The 11,525-nt window shown below is 40.4% G+C and overlaps 1 protein-coding gene across 3 annotated transcripts; it reads left to right on the plus strand.

Moving 5' to 3' along the window:
* Nucleotides 1-1,933: 1,933 nt before the first annotated feature.
* ZNF706 (zinc finger protein 706) lies at nt 1,934-8,406 on the plus strand. 3 transcript variants are annotated; one of them, XM_019754153.2, is made up of 4 exons: nt 1,934-2,043; nt 4,926-5,062; nt 7,046-7,153; nt 8,291-8,406. In XM_019754153.2, the coding sequence occupies exons 2-3, from the start codon at nt 4,928-4,930 to the stop codon at nt 7,139-7,141; spliced, it is 231 nt and encodes a 76-aa protein (XP_019609712.1). In that variant the 5' UTR covers nt 1,934-2,043; nt 4,926-4,927; the 3' UTR covers nt 7,142-7,153; nt 8,291-8,406. The 3 variants fall into 3 exon arrangements, with proteins under 3 accessions (XP_019609712.1, XP_019609711.1, XP_074173123.1); XM_019754152.3 differs by having other exon boundaries at nt 2,038-2,244; XM_074317022.2 differs by lacking the exon at nt 1,934-2,043 and adding an exon at nt 2,512-2,627.
* The last annotated feature ends 3,119 nt before the right edge of the window (nt 8,407-11,525 follow it).

The following is an 11,525-nucleotide window of genomic DNA, read 5'->3' on the forward strand; positions in this document are numbered from 1 at the left end:
TAACCATCATATAAAGCTAACATAATACCATATCGTCTAGGCAGTAGCTCTCAACCAAGGGAGACTTTTGAGGGAGATTTTTGACCCCCAGAGGACATTTGCAATGTCTGGAGACATTTTTAGTTCTCAAAATAGGAGATGAGGACAGGGAATTTGCTAGGTATCCTACAATCCCCAGGACAGTCCTTCATAACAAAGAATTATCCAGCCCAAAATGTCAATAGTGCCAAGGTTGGGAAACTCTACCAGTGGGGTTATTTATATGTATATGAACTTTCTAGGGTAAAGTCCGTAGCTCTTACTGAATTCTCAAAGATGCTATAACTGAAAAATTTAAGAACCACGGGCTTTAATGGATATTTCATTTAGGCCTTGGTAACAGGTGACACATTAATGCTATTTCACAACAGATATCACCTCTCTAGTTAAAAAGACTTAACCTCTGCCAGCCAGATTTCTGTCTGTTTCCACTATCCACTCTCATTTACTGCTAAACAAACAGCTGTTCGGATTTCCTGTCTCTAGGTCTTCCAAGTACTACATCCAGCCTCCTATTAGCCAGGTTAACACAATTGTTATGGTGATGGTGACTATTAATGATCAAGCTATAGCTTCATGATATATCAATAAAAGTCCTTTCTTTAGACACATCCGGTTCCTTTGTTCAATATCCATTTATTCAGTGCCTACTATGTTTAACACACTGCTAGGCACTGGGTAAACAACGATGAAAATGAGCTTACATTTGAGTCCTGGAGTGTTATTAATACAATTTAAACATGTAATTTAAAATTGCAATGTGAGAGGAAGTGTGCATGAAGTAAAGATGGGAGGAGCTGAGACGAGAATGAAAAGGCAGGACTGAACAACCAGATCACTGCACGCCACCCAAAAGCAATAAGCAGTTAACACCTTCCTGGCTATTTTAAACAATTTTGTGGTTATCTATATCCCAATCCAGGTAACTTGGGCTGTATTTATATTCAACTAACGTTTCCTAGACAATGACAGGTAAATTTGGGAGAGTGGAGGCTATGCGTAAGCCGAGAATGTCAAATGCAAAAGCTTCCCTTTTTTGTTGCTGTTAGAGCTAACCAGAATTTAATCTGTGTGTAGGGGGTAGAAGGGGATGCGGAATAAAGCCAGCGTCTCAAAGGCCGTTTCCAGCTAAGTCATTACAATCACCACTGCTCTTGGTAGGTTGATATTGTAAGTGTCATGGCCCGTAAATCAAGACACACAAAAATCAACCATTCCCCCTAAAATTAGCAACTCGGTATATTGTTAGTAGTCAGCATATACCGGTCAGGGAGGCCTACCCAGCAATTTTCACTGAGGCAGTCAGGCTTTATTTTGCATTCACTAAAAACCCTAGATTGGTAAAGTATCCGGGGTTTCCGTGGGAACCCGCTGGTGAGAGAACAAAGGCTGCGCGTCCCTGTTAAAGGCCTCCGGGCCCGCCGGCCTCATTTGGGGCGGAGGCGGCAGTGCTTGCGGGTGGTGGGCTCCCGGGTCGGTGACACACGCCACCCCGGCGCACCTCTCCGGGCCCCTCCCCGGGCGGCGCACAGGAGGGCGCCACCGAGAAGGGAGGCGCGTGAGAAGGGACGCGGAGGCCGAGGCTTGGCCGCCGCCCGAGTGAGTAAGCGAGCGAGCGACTTGTGAAATACGCTGCTGGTTGTCACCCGCCAGGACCGAGATCACGCGGTTCCCAAGGCTCGCTGAAGCCACCCAGCTAGAGCACGCGGGAGGGGAGGGGCGTCCGGACAGAACGCGACGTCTCCTGCAGCTCCCGTCTCGCAGGGGCCGCCGTCGTTGCCAGGCCCCGCCTCCTTGCGCTTATGTAATAGGGGAGCGCTGCCATTGGCCCGCGCGACCGGAAAGAGCGCAGGCGTGCGAGGGGGCGGGGGCGGGGAGGAGGCCGCAGCAGGAAGGCGAGTGGGCGGGGGCTGCGAGGAGCAGGGGGGCACTGGGACGATTGGGAGAGCTGCGCGGCGTGCGCGGGCACGAGGCTTAGTGGCCTTCCCCAAGGCTGAGGCGGCGGTAGGCGCGCGCGGCGGCGGCGGCGGCAGCGGCGGGTGCGAGGCGCGGGCTGTTGTGCTCCGGTCTCTCCTCTTATCCCCCTAGGCGGGTGGTGGAAGCCGACGCGGTGCTGTGCGCTCTCCCCCTTCCTCTCCCTCCGGCCACCTCCCCCGGCCCTTTCGCGCTGCGCGCTCTCTCCGAGGCAAGACTGTCCCGGCCCGGGTGAGCGGCTGTGGGGGAGGCGCTGACGCCGCAGGACGCTCGGGAACCGGGGTGGGCGCTCGCCGCCGGGGTGGGCGGAGACCGTGGGGGTCGCCGCGGGTCGCGGGAGGCCGGCGGCCTACCTCGCCTTCCTGGGGGGTGGCCGGGCCAGTGCTGGCCCGGCACGGGCCGCGGGAAGGTGGGGAAGCTCGGGCGCCTGCCAGGCCCTGCAGGTGGCCGGGTCTCAGGCCGGCCGCTGGAGCTGAACGGTAACCTTACCCCCTGGCGACAGCAGCTGGTCGGTTTCTGGAGACCGGGGCTTCCCGTTGCGGAAAGGGCCGAGTTTCGGGCAGCCAAGGCCTGCAGGAGGCGCGACTTGGGCCGGGGTCCGTGAGGAGTGGTGGGTAGGTGGCGGCTCTGTGGCCCTTGGTGACAGGAAAGAGGAGGGGGCTCAACGAGGCGAGAGAGGCCGCTTTGGGAAGGAAGGTGGACCAGGCTGCAGTTGAAGTCAATGAAGTATTGGGTGGAATACACCTTCCTCCTGGTGCTTTCATCGTCTCCCCTCCCCAAAAGGATGTAGTTAAAAGCTAAGGTCTGGATGTTGATTACTGCCTGGGCCTCTTCGTTTCAGATGGTTGTACAGAATGATCCTACTTCCTGGATCCAAAATGTTTTCTTACTCATTTTGGTTTTAAGAGAAGCTTTGGGACAGTGCTTACTTGTTGCCTCCTGTAAGAGCTCCTCATTTTAAAATAACTCCTTTTCCGACTACTTCCCACTTTGCAGCCCTCTCAAAACCCCACTGAGTCATATTAAAAAACAGTTTTTAGATGTTTGTTAATGACTTCTGGCCCTTCAGTATGTCACATTTAATCAAGGAGCAGTTATGCTTAAGATTTTGTAGAAAATTCGATTGGCTTGAGAGCAGGTCCTAAGTTGAACTGTCCAAAAGCAGGTGGTTTGTTCGTTTGCATTTCTGCTTTCAGAAAGGAAATCAGTGCAGTGTGTTAGAAGTTAAGGGCCTACCCAATGAATTTAGACTATTTGATTTTATTTCCTTTACTTGGTGTTAAATTTTCCGTTTTAAAAATAAGAACAAGCAACTACAGTGTTTTATTTATTAAAGCTTTTAGGGCTTTTTTGTTACTGATTTTAGATGGCAATGGAAAATGAGTTAAACTTACTGTGTAATATATTTCAGGAGAAATCCTAAATACAAAAATTAAAAATAATGTGTACCTAATGACACTGCATAAAAATGTTATCAATAATATCTAATAACTTACAGAAGTCAAAGAAACTTCTGAATTAGTGGTCTGCCATTTATGGTTTTTTCCCAATATAAAGCAATTTTAGAGGTTACCCACACAATCAGTGTATTAACATACATAGCTTACATTGCATGGAAGAGTTCAGGTGCATCAGAAGACTGAAGTATTCTAACAAACGTACTGATACTAAGACATTGAGACATTACTAATGTTACAAAACATTTGGATACATAAAGATTGAATACTTGACTACACTACTGTCATCCAAATAATACATAAGTAACCAAATCTGTTTCCATGGGAATAGATTTGTAAGCTTGCCATAACATTTGGACTTAAATATACTGTTTTTAAAAAAATGATTCCATTTGGCTTGGAATTTGGTTTTAAAAAATGGAAGTTTAGTCTTCAAGGACTAACACATCTGGTAATATTTATCATTATTTGGTGGGAATGGGGTTCTTATATTAGGCTAGCATACTAAACATTTTCATAATTTGTTAAAATATCCCACTGGCTTCCTAGAAAAGCCTTGATCCTCCTCCACTTTTCACTTGACTTTCAGAAAGTTCAGTATTTAATGCTAGAGGGAACTTGTACAGTTGGTGCATTTTTTAAGTTTCTCTTTCTTTTTTGGGAAAAGTTCAGGTGTTTCTATGAAATGATTTGGCCTCATATCCATTAACTAGTTAGGGTTCCAGTCAGAAAAAAAGTCAGTGCTCTTTTCTGGTCAAGTTGAGGTAGATCCATTGTATGTTCGTGTCCTGCAATGATTTAAAAGTTTAAAATTTACAGGCCACCAGAGGTAAAAAGTGGTATATTTCATTTTTGTATAAGTGTCTTTACCGTTTTTACAAGGTTCATTCTCTCAACTGGGAACTAATTTAATCTTATTTAATAATTTGTCCAGCAATCCTGCAAAGACCAATTTTTAAAAAAGATTTAGAATAGTACAATAGTTTTATGAAACCTAAGTATTTAAGAGAACAGTTCCCATTTCTCCTGTGATTTCCTTTAGAGGCATCAGATGATAGCTCTTAAAGTTGTAAGAGTCTCAAGTCACAACAGGAATACAAGGGAAAAGTACCTTTGCAATAGTTTTTTCTTTTTGAATGCTGCGTTTTATAAATATACTACAAGTTACGTATCCATTTTACTATTAATAGGATTTGGATTATTTCCAGTTTTGGAAACAGGTGCGCTGGACATTCTTGTACTGTGTCTTTTGGTGTGCATACATTTGCATTTCTGTTGGCTATATTGTTCGGTTATAGAGTAGACAACTACAGACAGCTTTCCACAGTGGTTGTACAAGTTTATCTTCTATTAGCATTGTATGTGAGAATTTGAAAACTCATGCATTTTGATTAACAATTTTTCTATAAAACATAAGTCTTCAACTCACTCTAATGCCTCAATTTCTGTTTTTAGATATGGCTCGTGGACAGCAGAAGATTCAGTCTCAGCAGAAAAATGCCAAAAAGCAAGCTGGACAAAAGAAGAAACAAGGGCATGACCAAAAGGCTGCTGCCAAAGCTGCCTTAATATATACATGCACTGTCTGTAGGGTAAGGGAAATTGAAAGACATAGGTTTTCTTTGGACAATTCTTTCATTAGAGATTGGTTTGTATACGTTAAAATTTTGCAATCATGGCAAAAAAAAATGTTTTACTTGAAATAGGAGATTTGAGAGCTGGTTATTTTTTACTTTTTTTTAAACTTTTTTTTAAAATTAGATTCATGTGTACAAAACACTGTAATAGACATTTAGACCCCTTAAAGTGATAACTCCCCTCCCCCAATCTACTACCCCTCTGACATCACATACAGCCATTACATTTCCACTGTCTCTTCCTTATACTGTACTCCACTTCTCGTGCTTGTTGCCGTGTGTGTGTGTGTGTGTGTGTGTGTGTGTGTGTGTGTGTATATATATATATATATAAAATTATAGTTGACATTATTATTCAGCTTCAGGTGTACAGTGCAGTAAAGGAATCCGTCTTTAGTCCTCCATTCAACAAATATTTATTGAATGACTCCTGTGGCCAGGCACAGTTTCCTAGTTGTTGGGGAAAAGGAGTGAACAAAGTCTCTTTCCTCATGGAGAATAAAGATGTCCTCTTAAGGGAAAACAGTACACTTTGAACTTTGTAAAGAGGTCAGGTCTACATTCTTAGTTTAGAGCTATGTAAGATATTAGTGAATAAACCTCTGGTAATAAATTAGCTTTTTTTTTTTTTTTCCTTTCACTAAATCCACAGTTAGGATGTCTGCAAAACTATGGAGTTTATTCACATTGCTAGGTTTTACTAGAATCAATATATTTTACTAGATTTGAAGAATAATCCTGACAGCTACTGTTGAGTGCTTACCATGTACCAGGCACTGATCCAGGTGTTTTACATGTAGGAGTCCATTAATCTGCACAACAACCCAGTAAGATAAAGTACTTTTATTATGTTCATTTTACAGAGAAATAAATTGAGTCATGGGGATTGATAACTGGCACAGGGTCACCCTCCTAATACACAGAAGAGCTGAGATCTGAACCCAGAGAGTCCAGCTCCAGGGTCCACCCCCTGGACTACTCCATACTGCCTCAAAAAAGTTTTTCTTAAATTCTGAGCCAGAGTTTTTTTCTTGCCTGTTGGTTTAAGCTTACCACCCTGAAGTTAGTGCATAGAAGTACCTAAGGAAAAATACATAGGTCGGTCCGATACACACACACATCTTTTTTTCCCCCCCAAAAGCCCTGTACTTGGGTAGGCTTGGTATGGATGGGACAGGATCTTGATAAGACATGAGTCCTCAGTTATCTATAGACGTCATTACTGATGAAATAGAAGTTCCTAACTACATAAAAACTCTACGAGAGAGAGATGTTATATTAAACGTCTTATTTATATTGAGCTTTGATACACTCAGTGAAATGGAGCAGCTTCACATCCTCTTTGGAGAGAAGCAGGGTAAAAGTAAAATTCACAAAATTACCGATACAGGAATGCGTTGACCTAAAAGTACATATTCAAAAATCCAAAATAACGAAATAGTTTTATTTCATGTTTTGTCTAATTGAATGTGCTAAGGAATAAATAATTGAAGTTCTTTGCCTGAGGAAGTCAGTATAGTGTATTTGAAAGCTGCAGGATCTAATACTAAGTTAAAGCATAGGTCTTGGGCAAATCAAGCTCTAGGATTTAATTTCCTTGTGTAAAATGAGGATAGTAGGAAGTAATTTAAGATTACTATGAAAGTTCTGTGAGAATTCAGATAACATGCTTTACATAAGAGTTCAGTGCATGCTACCTATTTGCTGTTATCAGATAAGCAGAATACTTCATTCTCTGTGATACACCCCTTTGAAATGTGGGACTATGTTGGGAATTTCTTCATTAAATGTCGTTTTTCATATGCCAGCCACTAAGTTGTAGGAGTTTAAAAGTGTTTTGCATTGTTTATCATATGCAGGCTCAGGATTTTAAAAGCACACATTTTTATTTCATGAGTAAGGCCTAACTCTTCTTTTTCATACAATTTTTTAAATTAGACGCAAATGCCAGACCCTAAGACCTTCAAGCAGCACTTTGAAAGCAAGCATCCTAAGACTCCACTTCCTCCAGAATTGGCTGATGTTCAGGCATAAAGTTGTTTACAGGTAATTGACCTTTTCTTTTTGTTTGTTAATGTCAGGGTTGTATATAAGAGCAAAGTGTCTTCTGTACTTGTGAAATTGATTTATACCTTCTAGCTGAGACTATTATCTTCCCCTTTTTAACTTAATGTTTAACTTTGCAATTGTTGAAAGTCCATTTTCCCAGACCATACCCTTTCAATGCCTTTGCAACACCCAAGTTTTTACTTCTGTAGCCAAAAATGGGAGGGGTGAGGGGCTGGGGATGCTGACCATCTCTGGCACAAGAATGGAAGAGACTTATCTGCTTAAAGAAAGTAGTAATCGTTACCAAGGTATTGAGGATCTTGTTCCCAGGAATGATACAGACCGATATTCCTGAGTGCCTTTTGCAGGTATCTTAACAGTGCTTAGCTGAGCTAAGTGCGTTAAAATACAGGGCACGCGGCCAGCCAGGTGGCTCAGGTGGTTGGAGCGCATGCTACCGAGGTCGCTGGTTTGATTCCCACATGGGCTAGTGAGCTGCTCCCTCTTCAGCTAAGATTGTGAACAAAGGTTCTCCTGGAGCTGGGCTGCCTTGAGCCGCCAGAGGTGGGAGTGTGCTGCCATGAATTGCCAGCAGCCAGCGTGAGTGGCTCCCAGCGGGCGCGAGTTGCCGTGAGTGGCTGTGCCTACCAACGACCGGCGACCAGCTGCCTCAGCTGGGGGAGCGCAAGGCTCATAATACCATCATGGGCCAGGGAGCTGTGTTCTACACAACTAGACTGAGAAACAACGGCTTGAACTAGAGTGGGGGTGGAGGAGGCAGAAGAAGGGAGGGAAAAAGGATATTAAAGACAAAAAATGCAGGGCACAATGTGGGTACACTGTATAAACTTGGTAGTTGCCTGAAAATAATCAGCTTACACTTCTGTGTGATTGGATTATTTTTTCCCCCGAAATGGTTGTGATGGTGCTGATAGTGTGAGTGTGTGTGAGAATTACTTCTTTTTAAAGTAAATTAATCAAAGTTCTGTTGTTTATAAAGTTCTGTTGACAAATCTACCAGACTAACTTGATAGCTTAGACATGTTGTGCTTTTTGTCTTAGACATTTGAAATGTATATAAGCTTCATTTGTGCAATGCTTACATTCACTGAAATTTTTGTTTATGTTTTATAGGTGAATTCATGACACCTTTGACTCTTCTACTGTCTCAGATCTTAGGTAACAAACCTGCAGCTGCTTTTCTAACAAACTGTTGGTCAGCAAAAATAAAGGGGCTACAGAAACACTCATTTTTATGCTGTTCCCTTTTGGGCTTCATGCAAAGACAATTCTGTGTAAATGTACAGTTGACTCTGATTTGGAAATCTGAAAATCAGTCCATCCTTGTTATAAAAAATTTTTTTACAATTGTAATTATATTGATGTTCATATTGTGTAAAATAACTCATTTAATAAAGTAGTACTTTGATTTTACAACATCATAGGATAAATGGTTCTAGAAATTCTGTTCTAACTTTCTATATTATTTGCCTTATAAAAATCTAATGACTTCATCAGCCAGAATTGCAAGCGCAATTCTTATTTCCCTTTCTCAGCTCTGTGGCAGGTTCATTAGTTAAACAGACTCATTCGTTAAATTTGTGTACACAATTTTATTGGCAGCTGCTGATCTGGGTGAAGAATGACTTACTTGCTGCCTTAGTATATTGAGATCATGTCTCATTTCCCCCTCTGATTGTTTCCTGTGTTTGAAGTTGGAATATTTCAACTTGCTGTATGACCTGGCTATAGCTGCCAGCCAGGTATACCCTTTAGATAAGTGATACATTCCTAAAGCGGTTGGATTGTTACCCCTTCTGAAAAAGTACGTTCTGAAATATATACCATAATACAATAAGCCTATCATTTATTACAAAATATGCTATAATTATGTGAACTGGTAAAGATCTTTTATAAATTATGCTGGATTCTTTAAAAATTCTTCAAGTTCTCTAATTTGAAATTGAAACATCATTTCAAAGGAGTTTTTGGAAATTAATGATTTGACCAACTCTAGAATGGATTTTGCATTAACGGGAAGATTGGAATGACCTTTGCCTGGGTCATTTCCTAGAACCTTATCCTTCCTTTCCTTTTTGAGTAGTTGATTTTAGGAGTTTACTTTTTGCTGGTTCCTAAAATCAAAGACTGTATATATAATATGATTTCCGTCTAAACTAGAAAAGTATTAAAATAGGCCAATATCCACATTTCATTTGCCTGTGGTGGCGGGGGGGGGGGGTCGTTTGGTTCAGATGGATGACGTAAATCCAACCCAGTTAAAGGAGACTTAATTTTAGGGTCCTAATTTGCTTTTGTCAGCTATTAACTTTGCAAGTGAAACTGCTGTAACTGAGTTTAAATTTTAAAGTTCATATAATAGGAAGAACACTCAAATATTTAGTGGTAATTGCTTAGATCCACCCGTCTGATCCTGTGGATTACAAAATGCATTCTCCCTTTCTGCTGTCACTCATCATTGCATTTGTTTTGGAGCTGTGCATATTCTGCCCACTTTGTTTGTCTTCACTGTAAATTTAAAATAAGATATTTCCAAGGAAAATCTTCAGTGGTAATAGTTTCTTAGCAACTCCTTATATCTTACTTTAAAATAGTCTCTTTTTTTCCTTGTATTTAATTTCCTAAGTTTCAGATTTAATATGTTATTTCCATATATTGATTACCAGAACATTAGAATTTGCCTAATTGCTTGTGGGTATTACAGAAGTTCTGGTTAACGGCTTCTTAAAGTGCTTTGAGCATATATATGTTTATGTTTAGTAACAAGTCATTTAAAAACCATTCACAAGTTTTGGTTTAATTTTTTTTCATTTGCTTTACTCTTAACTCAGAATAAAAGCTTTTTGTTGTTATATTTAACCCTTTTTAATAAGCAGCTAAAGACATATTTAACTCTATCTCAATGATGGGGAAATAGCTGCACTGATCTTGCATAAGACATTAATTCTCATAGTCCATGTGAGGATTATTAGTATGGTCCCCTTTTTATTGTGTTTAAATCTGCTGTATGGGGAAAATTAAAAGACTTGATAAAATACACTGAGAGAGAATTGGTCCGTTTGTATTCTGTATTTCCATTAGTTGCCAAAAAGGAATGGGGTTAAGATTAAACTTGTTTCCATTCTCCGTATGAATTTACATCCCCATGTTTAAATGACACACTGGAGGCTCAGTTGTGTGCTGTAATGTCTTATTAAAGAAGATATTAAAGAAAACTTAATCTAGTCTAATTTCTTCTACATTTTAGGAGTTTTTATGTTGCCTCCTCCCATTTTTTTCTGTTTTTTTCATTTCTCAACTTAGAATTGTCCCTTGAGTATAGAGCTCTGTGATTCTAAGGGTGACGAGATTTTTTTCATTTCTCATTGTTTTTCCTGTAGTCTATTTTGGGCCTATAGGCTATCCTTAAAAATGAAAGGAAGAAGGTTCTGAACCCTTGCTTTATAGAATAAGTGTACTAAGTTTGTGGAAGGGGGAAGTAATTAGCTATTAGTATAAATAATACTAAAACAAAAAATGCTTAGATCAGTTAATTGAAGTGGATGGATAAATCCTTTATGACATTGATCAGATTTGAGATAACACTTTTGGTTTTATATCATAAATACTATATAGCTAATTAGTCACATCATAATTTAAATCTGAGATGTATGTAGCATGAATAAGAGAATTTACCAGCATTATTATTTACATTATTGAATCTGAATTAATGCATTTGTGCTAAATTTTCATTGTGGGAATTTTGGGTTTGGTTTGGTTTTGGTCAGAGATGCATACTTTTTGTAGAGTGTATAGCAACAAAGATCAACACTAGGGGGTTGTGTTTACTGTGACTTCACATTCTGAAATCTTTCAGGCTAACCTAATTTTATCTATTGTAAAAGTTTCAGAAAACTCTCAGACACTTTCAATGTGTAGATTTAATAAAACATCTATCTACTTGACTGAAAATAGATGTTTTATTAATAAAGTTTATCCTGTCATTGTGGATTACCATATTTAACTGAAAATTAAATGTATTCTATTTTAAATCTTCTTTGGATAAGCTGTTTACTGAGTTACCATCTTTTGGGGAGGGGTGTTTCTCAAAATGACGTCTATAGCTAGGGTGACCATATACCCCGGTTTGCCAAACAGTCTTGATTTAAATATCAAATTAATATTAGATATTAAGGTGTTTCATGATAAATCTTTTTTTTTTATAAAGACTTTTATTGGGGGAAGGGGAACAGGACTTTATTGGGGAACAGTGTGTACTTCCAGAACTTTTTTCCAAGTCAAGTTGTCCTTTCAATCTTAGTTGTCGAGGGCGCAGCTCAGCTCCAGGTCCAGTTGCCGTTGCTAGTTA

The sequence above is a fragment of the Rhinolophus sinicus genome, chromosome 6, assembly GCF_057876585.1.
Source record: "Rhinolophus sinicus isolate RSI-liver-muscle chromosome 6, RSI-T2T, whole genome shotgun sequence".
Taxonomy (NCBI): Eukaryota; Metazoa; Chordata; class Mammalia; order Chiroptera; family Rhinolophidae; genus Rhinolophus; species Rhinolophus sinicus.